Genomic DNA, 15,000 nt, shown 5'->3' with positions numbered 1-15,000 from the left:
ACTACAACAACAACAAGATAAAAAAAATAATAACAGTAATCAACAGTATTGTTTCCTCCCTTGTTGTCGCCTTTAATCGTTCCAAATACTGAACAAATGGGGAGGAGGAGGAGGAGGAGGAGGAGGAGGAGGAGGAGGAGGAGGAGGAGGAGGAGGAGGAAGAGGAGGTGGCGGAGGAGGAGGAGGAGTGTAATCTTAATCTCAGTCAGTAAATTTACCTTCCTATGACTAAACGTTTCAGAACCTCTTCTTCCCCAGACCTTCTTTTCCTCTCCCCTTCCTCCTCTCCTGGCTTCCTCTTCCTCCCCAAACAATCCCCCGCCACACTTACCGTCCCCCTTCCTCCCCAAGCCATTTCTTTTTTTCTCCCCCTTCCTTTCCCAATCCTGTTTTTCCACCTCCCACACTCCCCTACCCTATCCTTTCCTCCCCAAAACATTTCTTTCCACCTCTACCCTCCCCTTTCCACCCCCTGCCCTGTTAATCCCCACCCGTTCTTTCCTTTAACTTCTTTCTTGTTAATCTGTCACCAGTATCGTATAAAAAACCACCCTTAAAATCCCGTTTTTTAATTTTTTTTTTTTTATTAGTGGAGGTGTGGCGCAGAAGTGGTTCAGTAGTGCATGTATGGCTCGCTCGCTCGCTCACTCACTCACTCACCCACTCACTGACTCATCGCAAGGCAGGATGTGATTAGCCCCCTCAAGCCTACAGTTATGATTCACGACTTAACCATCATGTTTAATCAGCTCACAGGTTAATGACAGGTAATAAAACCAGTCCACCCACAGCAGTCAGTCAGTCAGTCACCCAGCTCTCTCTCTCTCTCTCTCTCTCTCTCTCTCTCTCTCTCTCTCTCTCTCTCTCTCTCAGTGACTCACGCTTCTACGTTAGACTCAAAACCTGATTCACTATATATTCAACTCACAGTCTTCCTCCACTCCACGACACTCAATGACTCATTCACGTGGATATCCTCACTCACTCATGACTTCCTTTACTCACTTACTCATGAAAATTTCCTAAAACAAAAACTGATACTAACGCGATGATGATGGTGATGCGTTACAGGTGTCAGCAGACGAGAGATGGTAGTGATGGTGATAATGATAGTGAGGCGATATAGGTGAGAAATGATAGTGATGGTAGTGGTGTCAGACAGCAGTGATGTTACAGGTTGTCAGTCAGCAGACGAGGGATGGTGGTGATGGTGACAGGAAACTGGTATCAGCATACTGCAGGTGGAGGTATTACAGTCATATCAGACTCGTGCCCCAAAAGATTTCTACATTTACGGCAAGACCACAATGTCCCACGTGATATGTAAGCTTTGTTATTGTACTACGTGACATGAATTATTAGTAATATTACCCCTTATAACTTCCTCACTCACTAACTCACTCACTCACCAAGTCTTGTTCACTCATGACTTCACAATGTTACAGATTCATTGACTGATCAACCAGTGATTCAGTGCGTACTTAAAGCCGACATAAAGTCTGGTATTTTTATTATCAACATTATTACCAACTTTCATGGTTTTTGTTGAGGTGGCCATGACAACAATGGTGGTGGTGGTGGTGGTGATAGCACATAACCCAAGCTAATCTATGATGATAACGATGTGGCTTGTTAATCGATACGCTGGCTGGCTTCGTAAGATAATGGAACAAAATGTGTGTGTGTGTGTGTGTGTGTGTGTGTGTGTGTGTGTGTGTGTGTGTGATGCTGACTATATTGTTGATGTGCGTAGTGATGCTGTGGAATGCTAGTAGTAGTAGTAGTAGTGATATATGGTTATCTATTGTAGTGGTGTTGTAGCGACTGTGATTGTGGTGGTGTTTAAGTAGTACCTAGTAGTAGTAACAGTAGTAGTAGTAGTAGTAGTAGTAGTAGTAGTAGTAGTAGTAGTAGTAGTAGTAGTAGTAGTAGTGAGGCTTGGATGGTGAGAGTAGTAATGGGTGTCGGTACAACAAATGACATCAGTAGTGGTGATGACTTGTTCCCACCACAATACTGTTAATTATCGTGGGAGTGGCGGTGGTGGTGGTGATGGGGGCAGCAATGTGTAAGTGCTAATGGTGGTGATCTTGGGGCAGCGGTCAACAGAAGAGTGGTGATGCTGGGTAGTGGTGTATGAAAGGAAGAGATGATGAGGGACTAGTGATGATGGTTGTGATGTTAAAGGTGTTAGCAGACGAGAGATAGTAGTGGTGATGGTGATGGATGGTAGTGATGGTGATGGTGATGGTGTTAGATGGTAGTGATGGTGATGGTGATGGTTTCAGATTGTGGTGATGTTATGGGTATCAGCAGACGAGTGATGATGGTGAATGATGTATGGTGATGAGGCACGGGTGTCGTAGGGAAAGCGGTAGTGGTGGTGGTGACAGGACAGTGGTGTCAGCATCCTGCAGATGGTGACATGGCAGCGGTGGTGACACACACACACACACACACACACACACACACACACACACACACAGCGGGGCCATCTTGCTCGGGGCGGGGAGGGAGGGAGCAGCAGCAGCAGCAGCGGACGGGTGGCTGGGATGGGCGGCGCCTTATCTTATCACCTAAGTTACCGCCGCCCGCCATACACGCCCGCACGCCCTGGTACTCACTTCTTGCGGCCTGGTAGAGCTCCTTCACCTCCTTGATGAGCGCCTTGATGGCCGCGTTGGTCTGGTCTAGCTCCTTCTCGTGCGTGTGCAGCTTCTCTCGGAAGTAAGGACTGTCCGTGAGACAGTCCTTAAACTCCAGAGGCATGAGACCCATGATGGTTTTATATTCCACTACCAGCCCATGACCTAAACATCACTAGTACGGCAACTCACTCACGTGCACCCTCACTCACCGGCGTCAATTCACTGACTGAGCTCACTCGTGTGAGTCGTGTCAACTGATGGCATCTGTGACAGGGAATTGCCATAAGTAGCATCGGAATTTACAAAATTGAAAAATATAGGTATTGAGTAGTATCTATAAAATATAGAAGATTTATTTATGAGCCAATCTTGATTTTCTTTTGTTTTTTTTATTACGCTTCCTCACAGATTCTGGCGTCTATACTTGGCCTACAAACCGTGGCGCGGAACACTTGTTGCTCGCTCCTCGTTCTCTTTGGAAACTCGAGGAGGGACTGATTAGTCTTTCATCTTCCTGTACTGCGTGTTATACTTATTCGCTGAGTTAGTCGTATTTTTTTTCTGATGATTGCACAGGGTCTCAGTTCACATGTTCAACTGAAAATTCACAACATACAAACATTCACCTTTGTGTAAAGGGATTAACATACCGATATAATAAAAAAAAACATTCAGATCGAGTGGTTGATGTTTTCTTAATGGAAAGAATGCTCATAATGCAAAAATAACTAATTTCAGGCTTTTCAGTGCATATTGTACAAAAAAAAAAAAATACAGAAAAGCTTTAGTTTCAGCGGTGCAGTCAGTTAGTTCCATTTGTCCTTTCTGAAATCAACTCACGCAGCACGGCAGGCAGTTGTAATAAGAATATGAGAGCTACAATGCGTTCCTTGATAAAAATACAACCTTTAGTTTAAGATTCATCTAAAGAGCAGCGACAGGAGCAGCTCTACGTGGGGGTGCCGTAAATAGAGGCGCGGCGCAGGTGGATGGACGTGGCTAACTTTCTAAGTGCCGTGGGCTTGCCATGGGAATCCTGCGGCCGCAAGGTCAAGGGCAATGTCGCCTACAAGGACCACCTTCTGGAAGGAATGTATCCCAGTTTCGGCGCATCGTGTCCTCTGTGTGTCTCAGGAATGGGCTGCGTGGTGGGCGTGGTGGTGGACCAACTTGCATGTAGTATTGTATCTATTCTTCTCTATATACATTTCTTAAAGCCTGAATCGAAGTATACATTGATGAATTTGAAGAGGAATATTTACATACTCCAATATAGCTTCATTTCCAGAGACAAAAATATTACTGTTGTAAACAATTTACAACTTCAAACTTGTGGAATATTATCGCCTCACTGTTATGCCCCATGATCGTTATTACATTATAAATATGCATTAGGCCATTGTAACATTCCCCTTCACCTCCATCCTCTCTGATCTCACTCTAAGTTGCAACGATGTTCAAGCATTTACATGACTAGTTAATGCACAATCAAGCAGTCATTCTTGTATTTCTAGTTTCATAAGCAATATTAATTTCATTATAGTTGGCACATCTGCATGATACAAAATGCTGCCTCTGCCTCTGCCTCTGTCTGTCTTCCAACCACATAGACACTGAGCAACTAAGGGGTATCACACATCCTTGACACCTCTACTCGGAAACCGGAAACTATCCACTCACGTCTCTCACCTGCATATTGAGCAACCAAGTGACATCGCTCATCTCTGGTACAGCTCTACTCAAACAGGAAACCATCCACTCATGTTATTTACCACTCAAACACATGCTGTACTATTCATATGAAAACTGTGCATTTATCCCATACAGTCTCAAATCAGTTCAATGAATGCCCCAAACATATTCTTACCTGCATGTAAGCACTCTACATACCTATCAAAACAAACTCTTTTTTGGCACAATGCTCCTCACAAATCCTTCCCTCTATAACTTGATTCTCTTCATCAACACTTAATCTTACACCCTATCCAACAATCTACCTTTATACAATGCTGCACTGGGTAGTAGCTTGGACATAGCAGCCCTAATTCATCAGGAAACCCTTCACTTACATTACTTCCAACTCAAATACATGCTCTATAATTCTTAGACACTTTCTTTCATATTAGCAATTTCCCACCAGCTTATACAATTTCAAATCAGCTCATACTCTCTCTATATGTGTTGTCAAAGGCTTTTTCTAAACCCAATAATGCTCAAAACACTTCTTCACATTTTGCTGGTCCTTTTTGTCCTCATCCTCTTCATTAACACAATTATCATCCATCTTACTGATCAACAGCCAAGCCAAGACTCATAAAATTACCACAACCACATCCTTGCCTTGTGTACAGATTAATTACACATGCAATCAATCTCTCTCTTTAATCATCCATTGTACCAGCACCTACAGTACACAATCATCATCACACTCACTGGCACTATTCAACCCATTCACTGCTAGACACTTCTTATCCCCACATCTCAAAACTTTTTAAGGCATATTTTTTTTTGTGCTACAGTCTTTTCAATACTTCTGTTAATAAAGAAAACAAAAATAATCCCTTTTCTGTCTCAATGAACAGGATCTTTTTACAGTGTCCTGAATGTTAAAAGATGACCATTGCAGTAGAAGAGTTAAACATCTGATAGCACGTAGAAAAATCAAACCTGGTAATCATTTAGGGCCTAATGGTAATGTATCTGACTCATATTTATCCCGAGAGTCCAGAAGAGGTTCAGCCACAGGTGATACCTCTTCATGGGCAGTTTATCTGACTCTTTTGAGGAATTTTTAGTGTTATCATGACCCACCAAGGAAGTAAGATGCATTCACATCCACAGCCTTCCCAGTCTTCATCCTCTACAGCATCGTGCGCCTCCTCCTTGAACAAAAACTTCTTTACTTCAAACACATTTATTCAGTGATCCATTTTTATTGGTTCCCTACTCTCTTCTATCCAGTGATCTATCAAGATGATGATGATCTATCTATTTATCTACATAACAGGCTGGCAATCCCACAGATGGTGGCCCAGACAAAGCACCATACAGTCACACTCTGAACCCTATTGGCCCATGCAGAAAGGGATTATCTCATGGACCATCACAGGAACTTGGGCACTGCGTCATGATGATAACAACAATGATAATAACAGGACATTTTAAGAACAGAAATTAAATGAAGTGGGATGTGAATTTGTGAGAGAGAGAGAGAGAGAGAGAGAGAGAGAGAGAGAGAGAGAGAGAGAGAGAGAGAGAGAGAGAGAGAGAGAGAGAGAGAGAGAGAGAGAGAGAGAGAGAGAGAGAGAGAGAATGTGCAAATGTCAAACCTATAAAAACTGTGATGAAAGCGAAGTCCTCCCAGGAAGACTCAAGAAACAAGAGAGACCACCAACCCTTTATTCATTCACCTGACATCAAGGAGTAACAAAGTCTAGGTTTACTGAGGCAATTTACTCTTGCTTTCATCACCCTCCTCCTCCTCAGACTCCTCCTCCTCATCATCATCCTCTTCTTCTTCCTCTTCATCCTCCTCTTCCTCTTCATCATCATAGTAGTCCTCACTGTAGTCATTGTACCTATATCCCACGGCTCCCTCACCATCGTCATCAAGGTCCATCTGCTGCCGGCCAAACTTGTGGGTGCGTGCTGTGGGGGGGAGGAGAGGATAGTGCATCAGAACAGTGTGCACACATTACATACAAAGAGCAAAGACCTGAAGGTGACATGGATGAGCCAAGGAGAGAGAAGAACAGCTAGGTGAAGAGATGGAATTCAAGGAGATCTGAGGCAACTGGGCATAGAAGAAGATACTTATGACATGTAAGAGCAGCCAACCCCTCTAGGGATTAATAAGGCAAAAAAGAAGATGAAGAAGAACAAAGACTCAAGAACTGTTATCCTCCCTCATCAATGCAAGTCCGAGTATTTGTTCCTGATGAAATAACTCCAAGTCTTGGATGTGGACAGCTGAAAACACGTTGAGGGATGTTGGCAGTGTGAGTTTACCATCTCTAATACAGATTTGGTCAAACAATGAGTGAATGTGTAAAAACAGTTACTGACACACAGATTTTTCTATATCTTAAACTAATGATGCATGCAAGTGAAGTGTTTTCCCCATTAGCATTCTTGTTTTATCCTTTGCTAAGCTCGTATTCAGCAATCTCATAATATTCAACTAATTTCTCCTATATAAACTGATATCTATTCATCTATACACCAAACCAGCAATCCCATAAAGAGTTGCCCGGACAGACACACACACCCACATTTATGCTTGGTGTTAGGTTTCCCAATCCTGTGTATATTTTCTGTGTAACCACTGCCTCATTATTAAACTGTATTTTATTATTATTATTGCTGTTATCATTACATCACTCACACTCAGTCCAGTCAACCCCCAGTGGAAAGCAAGTCTTGTTGCCCATTGCACTACACATGCTGACAAACATACACTCAAGACAGATGAGTCATGTCTTGCAGGACAAAGGCCCACTGTTACTTCTGGAGTCAAAAAAGACTACACAGGAATAAAAGGAAGGGCATCGAGCCAGCCACTTACTGGACATGCTGAGTTCCTTGGTCTCCTCGGTGTCAAAGCCACACTTGGGGCACGGCAGCTTCTGACGGTTGTCGTACTTAACGCCCTTTCTCCTGACATGCTCCTCACAGTAGCAGGTCTTGCAGCGCAGGCAGGAGTATTGGCCATGGCGATTACAAGACTGACCTGCCAATCAGAAGAGGACTGTAATTAGCACCACCTAGCACAACAGAAAGCACAACAAAAGATGCAGGTACTTGAATGGTTCACTAACACACACAGTAAGATGCAGATGAATGAAGTCTCACACCTATGCTCTTCAGTGTCATGAACAGTAAGTCATTAAATCTATCTGTTTCATGTTCACTGTAATCACAAGTTACTTAGAAAATGTGTCAGAAAAAGAAAAAAAATAAGGACAACATCAGCCTAACAACAAACATAGGGAAAAGCAGAGGGCATAGGGAAAAGCAGAGGGCATAGAGAGAGAGAGAGAGAGAGAGAGAGAGAGAGAGAGAGAGAGAGAGAGAGAGAGAGAGAGAGAGAGAGAGAGAGAGAGAGAGAGAGAGAGAGAGAGAGAGAGAGAGAGAGAGAGAGAGAACGGGATTCATTTACTAAACTCAATTTATTACACTTTCAAGTTAAAGAAAAGCATTTGATCCAACACAAAAATCTCCAAATAATGAAAACATTGTTCCAGACAGCTCAAGATACAAAAGAGAGGGAAGGTACAGTGCCACTAATCTTAGCCTTTTAACTGCTGTGGCCCCCTGGCAGCATAACATAATGGTCTTGTGTAACTTTGATCACAAATCTGGAAGGTAATACTCTCAGCCTAATGAGTTACTGGATATTTAGTAAGTCTTCACAGTTCTTTGTTTTATTTTAGATGAGCAAAACTAAGTAGAGTTGCCAAAATAAAACAGTGCCATCAGCAGTTGAAAGGTTAAGGCTACTGTGAAGCATGGCTCAGCAAATACTTACACTTGAAGGACTCCTGCTCCAGAACTTGACAGGAGGCTTGGTGCTCAAACTGGTCATCCTCACACAGGAAGTTCTGGCAGTAGTGACACCGGAAGATGCGTCCCCCGTGGCTCCACACCTGATGGCAGCACACCCATCAAATCCCTTCCCTCACAACACACTCATGTCAAACTGTTGCACATACAAACACAAACACACACACGTTCTTTCCCTTACAAAAATGACATGAAGAGAAAAAGAGAACTCAAAGGAGAACAGAACATTTCTAACAAAGAGAGCAGCCTTCTAATTTGGCAGGAACAAACTATGAGAAGGATGGGCAGGAGCAGGCTGAGAGAGGAATGGGGAGGAGTAGGCTGTGAGAGGAATGAGGAGGAGCAGGCTGTGAGAAGGCTGGGCAGGAGCAGGCTGAGAGAGGAATGGGGAGGAGCAGGCTGTGAGAGGAATGAGGAGAAGCAGGCTGTGAGAGGGCTGGGCAGGAGCAGGCTGTGAAAGGGATTCCACCTGTTGTCCCCCATCCATACATTTGTCTAAAGCTCCCTAATGACTCAGCACTAACAAACTGATTACCGAGTCCATTCCATTCATCTACCACTCTCTTTGAAGAGTAGTTTTTTCCTATCTCAGGTTGACTCACATCACGCTCACACTCATTACAAACAGCATCCATGAGGGGACAGGTGCAGGCGTGAGTCTGGAGACACTTCCGCCCATGACACACCCACGCCTCACAGAAATCACAGATGGCGCCCTGAAACAAAAACACACTTTACTACAGTATCTTTCTACAAACACACACACACACAACAGCAACCTGAAATATACAGAGATGTCAGTATACCTACAATATTTGTCTACACACCAGAATATACAAAAATGGTACATTTGATTTATCTTCTTTTCTTGCTTGTATGACATCACAGGAACAATGCCTTACAACAGTTTGAGTGCCAATAGTGGTACTGAGTGGAGGTGTACATACTCACCACCATACCCAGGCCGGTGGTGAAGGTACTGGGATGCTTCACGACACAGTCACCAGTCTTCAGCATGCATTTCACCTTGCCACACTGAGCACACTGAGGCAACCGCTGCAGGGACTGACAGAAGTAGCAGAATGCTCGGTTTTTTTGCCTCCGCTGGCACTTGTCACATTCCTGGCAAGGGAATGAGAGGTTGGGGACTTCAGTCTGTCTTGCAAGAGTGCTGGTGATGCATATGCAACTCCAAGGAAGGAGACAACAGGTTTTTTTCTTTTCAGGAGTAAAATAATTACAAAAGTAATATGAAAAGCACAAATATTCTAATAATCGTACACAATGTTTTAGAATTAAATGAGAGGTTGAATCTAGTATTTTCATTAGCATAACTCATATCAGAGCCAAAAAGCCTAAAACTTGCCTTTATCACCTAAAACTTAACTCCAGACATGAAGGAGTGTGAATTTCAATACTCTGTACATGTCACTTCTTATACCTACATCTACATCTTGCTTATCTGTCTGTCTGTCTCCTTATTTCTACATCTTGTCTGTCTGTTTGTCTCCTTCTACCTACATCTTGTTTGTCTATCTGTCTCCCTATTTCTACATCTTGTTTGTCTGTTTGTCTCCTTCTACCTATATCTTGTTTGTCTGTCTCCTCATATCTACATCTTGTTTGTCTATCTGTCTCTTTATACAGTAACCATTTTGCTTTCATTCAGATTTATTTTTGGTGTGTGGCTGGCTGGCCTGCTGCCCCACCTCACCATCACAGAGTTGCACGGCAGATCCGCCAAGGAGCGATTGGCCCGACCCTTCCTCAGCTCCTTCTGTCTTGCCTTTTGCTTCTCAGCCTTCTTCCTCTGTCCTGTCTTCTTCTTGGGCATGTTGGTGGCAGGGAGGATGGGGTACTAGGATCAAACAGAGGGTTGCCTATCAGTTTAATTGCTTTTAGTTCTGGTTATTCTATGCACACACATTCATCCTTTCATATTAACTCCTTCACTGCCTCTCTCTCTCTCTCTCTCTCTCTCATTTTAATGACGGGGAACTGAAGCACCAGAAAGTGATGTAAATGGAGGGGAAAGTTATGTAGAGGCAGGGCAGTCATGGCTGACAGATATCAACCTAGGAAAATATGGTATGTGAGGCAACATAAATGTGACTACCATTCTGCATTCATGTTCCTTCCCTGCAGAAACACATGCAGAACATTGGAAACCATGTGTTCCACTGTTTGGATAATGTACCTACACTACAGTCAGTAACATCTAAGCAGACCAAAAAATAAAGTGATGTTTAACAATAGACAAATTATTGAAGATTTATATCATTACTTTTATTAATTTATTTTTGGTTAAGAATTTGACTCTCTCGTCAGTCTGCCTCCCTCAGCACCACACAACACAACCTCCACTCACACACTCCTTGCCCCAACCATGAATCACCTATCACTGTGCACAGCAACCCTATCCATAACATATTTAATACTGACAGTCACCTCTCATTGTGCATCTACCCATAACCTGTGTAATACTGATAGTCACCCATCACTGTGTACAGCAATCCTACCCATAACCTGTTTAATATTGATAGTCACCCATCACTGTGTACAGCAATCCTATCCATAACCTGTTTAATACTGATAGTCACCCATCACTGTGCACAGCATCTCTAGCCCTGACCTGGAAGAGTATTCTTAAATATTTCAGTGTTTTATTTCTGCTACTTTAAACACGACTGGATACTCTTACCAATAGAGGCTCAAGGAGCTGCTAAATTATGTACACGTGGTGATGAATACTCACTGTACAACACATGTGGGGGTTTTGTTTTGGGGTCACACACGGTTACATCACAGTGATGTGATCCGTCTTGTGCCGCATCACAAATTCTAAGTCCCTGCCGATGAGGCTCACTTGGAGTGATACAGTGTAATGTGTGTGTTAGTATGTTAGTTTTCAATATGGTATGGTGCATGCTCTCTTGTATCTCTTTCACTCAGCCAATGAGAGCTTTCCTTTTAATGACGTATTAGAGCGTCATTTACTTCTGGCCAATATGTCAATTATTTTTGGCCGATCACCATGTGTATATGTGGTGGCTGCTGCAGTCAGCCGGCTAACTGCAAGGGTGCCCAGTGTCACAAAGGTAGCCAAGAGCAGTGGATGTAAATGAAAATACTAAGATTTTATTGTGCAGTCCCACAATCAAGGCGACTTGGGTGTACATTTCTTAAGATCACACAGTGTTTTGTCAAAATCAGTCAAGTGCTGAACACTCAGTGGCACCAGTAGTCTTTGAGGATAAGGAAGAGAAGCTCAATCAACCACATACTGTACCTCCTACTTCCTACTAAGGTATACAGTTAGGTTAGGTTAGGTAAGTGTGTTGAAGGAGATCATGGTGGGGCAAAGCCCCTCTAGTTAGGTTAATGCTCTTAAGGAGGGTCCAGGGGGTGGATGGGGGCGGATATTCTGTTTGTTGACTTTAATTTTTTGTTATTTTCCCCCAAAACCGGTGTTTTCTCTCTTGAGGTTTTCCAAATTTGGCCTCTCCCACACTAGAACCCCACTTTCCCATCAGGTTCCCAAGCTTACTTGTCCTGGAGACGGGCGGCAATAGAATACATATGGAGCCGCTATTGGTAAACTTAACACAGGATCTACTGCAAGCTATTTGGGTTTAAGTGTATATCCAGGGTTCCTGTTATAGTTTGACGTGCATTCTGCACTTTGACTAATTTTGACAGGTTCCAGTGAAAGCTTTTGAGATTTTCAACGTTTTTTTTTTTTTTTTCACGATTCTTGTGACAGTTTAACAAGGATTCTGCATCTTGACTCGGTTTAATATTAGTATCGCTCTCGTGCTCTCTTCTCTTAGTTCCTGCAGTACGCATTACTCTGTCATGTTAGCCTACTCCACACACCTTCATCTCTCATGGTTTCTAATTTATAAAGGGCGTTAGTAATGCCAGTCTTTAAGTCTTACTTAACTAAAGGAGTGAGTAACGGCAGCGGCCCCGGTGAGCTGTACAGTTTCTAGTACTGATGCAGACGAGTCTGGCCCTAGGTGACGATGTGTGCCTGGGCCACTCTCCAAGCATTTCACCATTCCTGTTCACCTGTTCCCCCAGTATTCCCACATGTGCATTCATGTCACCCATAATTAGCACTCTCTCCTCTCCATGCTCTCTCACAACTTTCTTAAGTATGTCATACTTCCTCCTATTTTCCCTCTCTGCTCTTTCACCCATGACAGTCATGTACGCTACCACCAGTACCACCTTCTCTGGTCTGCCACGACCATCCATGCATTCCACTCTTACTGCAAGCACATCCTCACTACTTGTACACTCCCCCACATCAATCTCCTCTACTTTCAGTCCTCTTTCTTTCTTGTAGAGTAGGGCTACGCCTCCTCCCAGTGTTTCCTGTGCCTTACGCCCCTTTCCAATCATAACATACTCGCATCCCTCCATTCGTACATCATCTCTCAGGTGAGTCTCAGTGAGCCCGACTAAGTCGAACCTCCACTCCCTGAGCTCCTTGCATACATCCTCAAACTTGCCCACACCCCATCCTCTCACATTCATACAGCCAATCTTCACACATTTACTTGCCTGGTTAGTCTCTTTTCTTCCATGTTTGCTGACATCAGTGGGTCCTCCTCGTCATGCATCGTCCACACAACACACCTGCCTCGCCCTCATCCACTCAGCCAGTCGACGTCCTAGCCTCTCATTCCCGTTGTGGTTGAGGTGGACCCCGTCTCTCCCGAAGAATTTGTCCTGGTCAAGGATCCCATCCATGTCCAGGAAGCTCACGTTGCCCTTCTTCTCTGCCATCCATTCCATCTTGATCTTCATGAGTTCCATGCATATCTTGCGGTTCGTTTCTCTTCTAACCTTCTCATACTGCACTCCTTCCCGTGGGCGCCGCAGGACCCCCACCACAGCCACACACATCTTCTTCTCTTCTGCTGCCCTCACTGCTTCTATCACTTCCTTTACCGTGTCTTCAGCACCTGCCTCTACTAAGTTGTTGCCTCCTCCTTGGACAACTAGCAGGCTTCTCTCTTCCATTTCTTGCACTTCTTCCTTGACTTTCCTCTTGATGTCTTGGATCTTAGCACCTCCCATGCTGGTGCACTCAATTTCCCTTCTCACAAAGTCGGGAGTCTTCCTTACCATGCTGTCTCCAATGACACGTACTGGGGCTTTCTTGACTACCATTCTCTTCTTCCTTGGGCGTCTGTCTGTTCTGGCCACTTCCACCACTTCTTGCTGGTCTTTTCTTTCTTCAGTCTTCGTCGTCTGTGCTTCTGCCTCTTTCATCAGGTTTTCTGTCTGGGTGCTCTGCTCCACTCTCTCTTCTTTTTCTTCATCCTGGTTCCTCCATTCATTGAGGCTCTTGCTCAGGCATTCCCTGCAGAGGAACACCAGAAGCTCGAACCCCAGCGCCTTCATGTTGGCCTCCCTCATGCCCACACAGGCTACATGGAACCAGGCCATGCATCTCTCGCATGCCACAGCCCTTTGCCTGTTCGCCACACTCTCCTCGCATGAACCACACGCGCTCATCACCAGTGGTAGTATTTGGTCTTGATCTTGATTTTGATGCTACAGCTGGCTTGGGATTACTCCTCAGGCCTTTGTATCGGTAACTCTTGTAAAAAAAAAAAAAGAAAAAAAAGGCAAACAGAAAAGGGACACCATATTTCACACCATCAACTTCTACATCTAGCACACCACATTTTATCCCGCCTCAATCATCCTTTCATTTGTCTCTTCACCTTCTCCCTGCTGATTCTTTCATTCAACTCATCTACATCCTTCCTCTCCAGTGTCACATGCTTCTCTTACATCAAGTACCTCACCTACACCACCATTCTCTTCCCAAAGCTCTTTTATCGCCCTGTTAATTTCTTTCTTATCTGTCACCACTGCCCCATTCACCTTTAGACTCTCCCCATTCTCACTGTCAGGCATCCCCTCACCCCTCAGGAATCTGCAACATTTCTCGGCTACTTTCAACACCTTTCTTTCTTAAGGACTGAGTCATACTTCTCTCACACCTAACTTTAATATTTATTATCTTTCGCTTCGTCACTACGCTGTCCAGGCATTCTGGTAATCACTTTCAGCCTTTTCACTCTCATGTCATCTCCTTCTCAATTGCCTGCACACCTTATTTATTCTCTTTCTCTCCTTCCTAGCATCCGTACTCTCGTCACCCCACCACGGTTTACATGTAAGCTTTCTGGCACTCGTTCTTACATACCCTATATATTTATTTCTGGTTGGCTGCTGCATTCCTCACATTCTCTACTCTACTACTTCCGCGATGAGAGGATCTGCGATGGATTCTACCAGTGTAATAATGGTGTGAGGGAACACAAACTGTATCCAACAGGAGAGCTGTTCACTTTCTCTCGCGCCGCGCCTTGTGCTGACGCTGCCAGCGTGTTCTGCCCAATATGTGAGACTACCTCTTTCTCTCTCTCTCTCTCTCTCTCTCTCTCTCTCTCTCTCTCTCTCTCTCTCTCTCTCTCTGTTGTTATACTTTATAAAACGCACACACACAGACACGTCCACCTAACAGTCTCTTCCTCAGTCATGCCGTGGGAGGGGTCCGGGTGCGGGGATCTGAGCTGGAAATACCTTCCTGATTTTGCCGACTGTGGTGCCTTCTTCAAGTGTCGAGGAGGCGAGGCTTCCAGGCGAAGATGTCCCGAGTATCTTCTGTACAACATCCACAGCCCCGCCACCCGCTACCCCTGCGACTATCCCTTCAACGTGCAATGTGATGCCTTCCCCGGCCCGCCGGTGCAGCCGCCAAGAC

General features: G+C 44.3%; 2 protein-coding genes across 22 annotated transcripts in view; both read right to left on the bottom strand.

The window, feature by feature from the left end:
* Positions 1 to 2,889, bottom strand: part of LOC135105246 (rho GTPase-activating protein 26-like) — a 94,583-nt gene extending 91,694 nt beyond the window's left edge. For 12 of the 20 annotated variants that reach the window (XM_064013440.1, XM_064013439.1, XM_064013443.1 and 9 more), the window contains exon 1: positions 2,625 to 2,888. In XM_064013440.1, the coding sequence (XP_063869510.1) occupies positions 2,625 to 2,778 (154 nt within the window). In that variant the 5' untranslated portion in view covers positions 2,779 to 2,888. Of the gene's footprint in view, positions 1 to 2,624 lie in introns of all 20 variants that reach the window. The other 8 variants (XM_064013436.1, XM_064013446.1, XM_064013437.1 and 5 more) reach the window with 1 other exon arrangement.
* A 2,981-nt stretch (positions 2,890 to 5,870) lies between these two features.
* LOC135105248 (zinc finger protein 330 homolog) lies at positions 5,871 to 12,253 on the bottom strand. 2 transcript variants are annotated; one of them, XM_064013459.1, is made up of 8 exons: positions 12,149 to 12,247; positions 10,966 to 11,059; positions 9,925 to 10,068; positions 9,162 to 9,332; positions 8,813 to 8,926; positions 8,176 to 8,293; positions 7,213 to 7,377; positions 5,871 to 6,296 (listed from the first exon to the last, which is right to left on the bottom strand). In XM_064013459.1, exons 2-8 carry the CDS (start codon positions 10,975 to 10,977, stop codon positions 6,088 to 6,090), a joined length of 933 nt encoding a protein of 310 aa, XP_063869529.1. In that variant the 5' UTR covers positions 10,978 to 11,059; positions 12,149 to 12,247; the 3' UTR covers positions 5,871 to 6,087. The 2 variants fall into 2 exon arrangements, with proteins under 2 accessions (XP_063869529.1, XP_063869530.1); XM_064013460.1 differs by lacking the exon at positions 10,966 to 11,059 and having other exon boundaries at positions 12,149 to 12,253.
* Between the last annotated feature and the right edge of the window lie 2,747 nt (positions 12,254 to 15,000).

Source organism: Scylla paramamosain, chromosome 11 (assembly GCF_035594125.1).
Source record: "Scylla paramamosain isolate STU-SP2022 chromosome 11, ASM3559412v1, whole genome shotgun sequence".
Classification (NCBI taxonomy): Eukaryota; Metazoa; Arthropoda; class Malacostraca; order Decapoda; family Portunidae; genus Scylla; species Scylla paramamosain.
The sequence above is the reverse complement of the archived record's forward strand: the minus strand, read 5'-3'. Positions and strand labels throughout refer to the sequence as shown.

Excerpts from the sequence above, each read along its gene's own strand:
- LOC135105248 (XM_064013459.1), bottom strand. Across the intron at positions 9,333-9,924 it reads TGCCGTGCAACTCTGTGATG|GAATGTGACAAGTGCCAGCG; the intron begins GTGAGGTGGGGC and ends TTCCCTTGCCAG. Across the intron at positions 6,297-7,212 it reads CAAGGAACTCAGCATGTCCA|CACGCACCCACAAGTTTGGC; the intron begins GTAAGTGGCTGG and ends TCCCCCCCACAG.